The sequence below is a fragment of the Propithecus coquereli genome, unplaced genomic scaffold (genome assembly GCF_000956105.1).
Source record: "Propithecus coquereli isolate 6110/MARCELLA unplaced genomic scaffold, Pcoq_1.0 Scaffold176, whole genome shotgun sequence".
NCBI lineage: Eukaryota > Metazoa > Chordata > Mammalia > Primates > Indriidae > Propithecus > Propithecus coquereli.
In genome coordinates, this window is record NW_012142301.1 from 3,207,473 (window position 1) to 3,210,027 (window position 2,555).

The following is a 2,555-nucleotide window of genomic DNA, read 5'->3' on the forward strand; positions in this document are numbered from 1 at the left end:
CCCTGGAGTTCTTTCCTTGTGATTTGTTGTGCCAAAAAATGATGTGTTTGACTTAGAGATCTTGAACAAATTCCAGGAAGGCAAGAACTTCTTGAGACTCATATGGATTATTTCTAATTTTAATTGGAAATGAGTTTCCAGATTGAACATTGGTTTTCAGATGTTAAATAAATGTAGATGAAGTCCTCCTTGCACTTTAGATTTGGAAGAGATTTTAGAGATTATCTAATTCAACCCCTTAATTTTTTAAACAATTAAAAGTTACATAGAAACAGTCTTCCCAAAGATCTAATAGCAAGGAGCAGATCCGGGTCTTCTAGCTGTTATGTCATGGCATTTACCTAACTACTAAAGACTTAAGGTAAGGAATGTTAACTCAAACCTGTTGAAAGAAAGCAGTTAAAAGAAATTTGATTCTTGAAAGATGTCATCAGCTTTCAGAGAAAACCAAGTACGTTAGCCTTTCAGATGTTGGTCTCTGGGTTCCCATGCCCATCCAGGACACCAAGCAGTTAACTAAAAGTGTTTTTGTTGGGGAGTGTAAACCCTACACCTGCACTGTTTCATAAGATATGCCTGTTTAAATTCATTAAATGAAATAAAATTAACAACTTAGTTTCTCAGTATTACTAGCTACATTTCAGGAACTCAGTAGCCACATGTGGCCAATGACTGTCATATTGGACAGGGTGAGTGTAGAATGTTTCCATCACTACAGAGCATTCCTCTCAACAGTATTCTAGGTAGTTAATGCTGAGCCACACCTGTCTCTACTGGCACCTCAGTTTTCTGGGAATTTTTCATATGATCCTAGTTATGAAACTTAAAACTGTACAGATAATTTGGATATATTAAAACCCAGTGAAAGTTATCAAATTAGAGCAAAGCTTTTGCTCATCCATGTCATTTACATGTAGCAGAAATATAATTGGGTTTTTTGTTACACAAAACGACACATCATGCAGCAATTTTTTTATTGAAGGTTTACAGTATGCCAGGCATCAGAAAATTTGTATAATGATAATTTTTAAAAAAATTCTTTTAAAAACCAAGCAAATAATTGGTTTTTAAACAGAAAGTGAAGCCAGATTTATTTCGATTGTTTTAAGGTAAGAATTTGCATTTGTAAAATAGCTTCTCAAAATTGGGAAAGATATTTTTTAACTTCAGAAACAGTCTGTATTTTTAATTTTGTAAGTAGATGGTCATCTATTGGTAAAACATCATTGATTCTTAGTCTCAGGGAGAATTAAGAAAACAATCAGCAAAAAAATGACATCTTTTGCCTTCTTAAATAATGAATACTCATGAGTAGACATAACATTTTAAGTGTGCTATGAAGAAAAGAACCAAAATGTGATAAGTATATCACATTGCTTTTTATGTCAAGATACATCAATAAACATATTAGGTCTGATATAGAACTTTTTTTAAAGTATTACATAGCAGGAAAGGAATATTTGTTGAGATTCCCTTTCTAGTGCATATTCTTACTGGAGCTTTCTCTTAGTAAAGGTGAGGAGTTGAGGAAGAAAAGGGCTTGGTTTCTCATTTAACTTGCTCAGTCTCCTCTTTTTTTTTTCCCCTTCACTTTCTGTCACTTCTCCATGATTGTCCAGGGTTGTCCAGCCTCATTAAAATTCTTAGTTTTAAGTTGATTTGGAACTGACCAGATGAAAGTAATGTCAAGGTATGAAGAAACATTAGACTTGCCTTGCCTTGCCTTATGGGAATTTACTTTTCAAAGGAGAACATGCCAACTCATTAAATAAATCATACACAAAAACCCCTTAGCGTAGTATGTTATCTGATACATAGCACCAAATATTGATAGCCATCAGTACTTGTAACAAATTAGTGGTAGTAGTCTGTCAGTCTCTACTCTGTTGCTTGAATCTGTAGGGAATATACCTTTGGACTCTGAATCTTCTGATGTTACTAACTTACCCGTGGCAGCTTCCCTTTTGCCCCTCTTTGTTATCCCCTAGCCCAAGTACATTGTTTTCTGTAGAAAATAAAACACTGCAAGTCACCTTATTTATTTGTAAAAGTGATTACAAACCAGTGTAGCTCAGTAAAAACTATAGTTTACACAAAGAAGATATTCAAACCTTCAGAAGCATAGGGACTCAGATTTTATTGAGTTGCTGTTGTCATCTCTTGTTAAATGCATTTTAGGTCTCTAAAATACTAACCTGTTCATGAAAATAGAGCATAAAATGTAGCAGATAGTCGTAAAGCCTTCAGAAGAGCAGCTGTTACACACTTGATATGGTCATTTTCTGTTTTAAAAGAACCATTTCCAGAATTTTGTCTCTGTTACTGGCTCACTTGAAATTTATCTCTTTATTTTTTATTTAGGGCTTTGACTCTTTCTTCTCCTGAAGTTCGATTTCACATGGACAGTGAAACTCATGATCCTATAGATCTGCAGACCAAAGAACTTAGGTATGCAATTTTTTTGATGGGTAGTAGATAAGATTTTGAATTTAATGTTTAGTGCATACATTAATTACTAAAACATTTATATCCAAAACATCTCTTTCCATTAGAGT

The 2,555-nt window shown here is 33.8% G+C and overlaps 1 protein-coding gene across 1 annotated transcript in view; it reads left to right on the top strand.

The window, feature by feature from the left end:
- DIS3 (DIS3 exosome endoribonuclease and 3'-5' exoribonuclease) overlaps positions 1-2,555 on the top strand; it is a 37,631-nt gene that overhangs the window by 27,836 nt on the left and 7,240 nt on the right. Inside the window, exons 14-15 of the mRNA XM_012642154.1 lie at positions 1,989-1,993; positions 2,362-2,448. Coding sequence (XP_012497608.1) covers positions 1,989-1,993; positions 2,362-2,448 — 92 coding nt within the window. The remainder of the gene's footprint in view (positions 1-1,988; positions 1,994-2,361; positions 2,449-2,555) is intronic.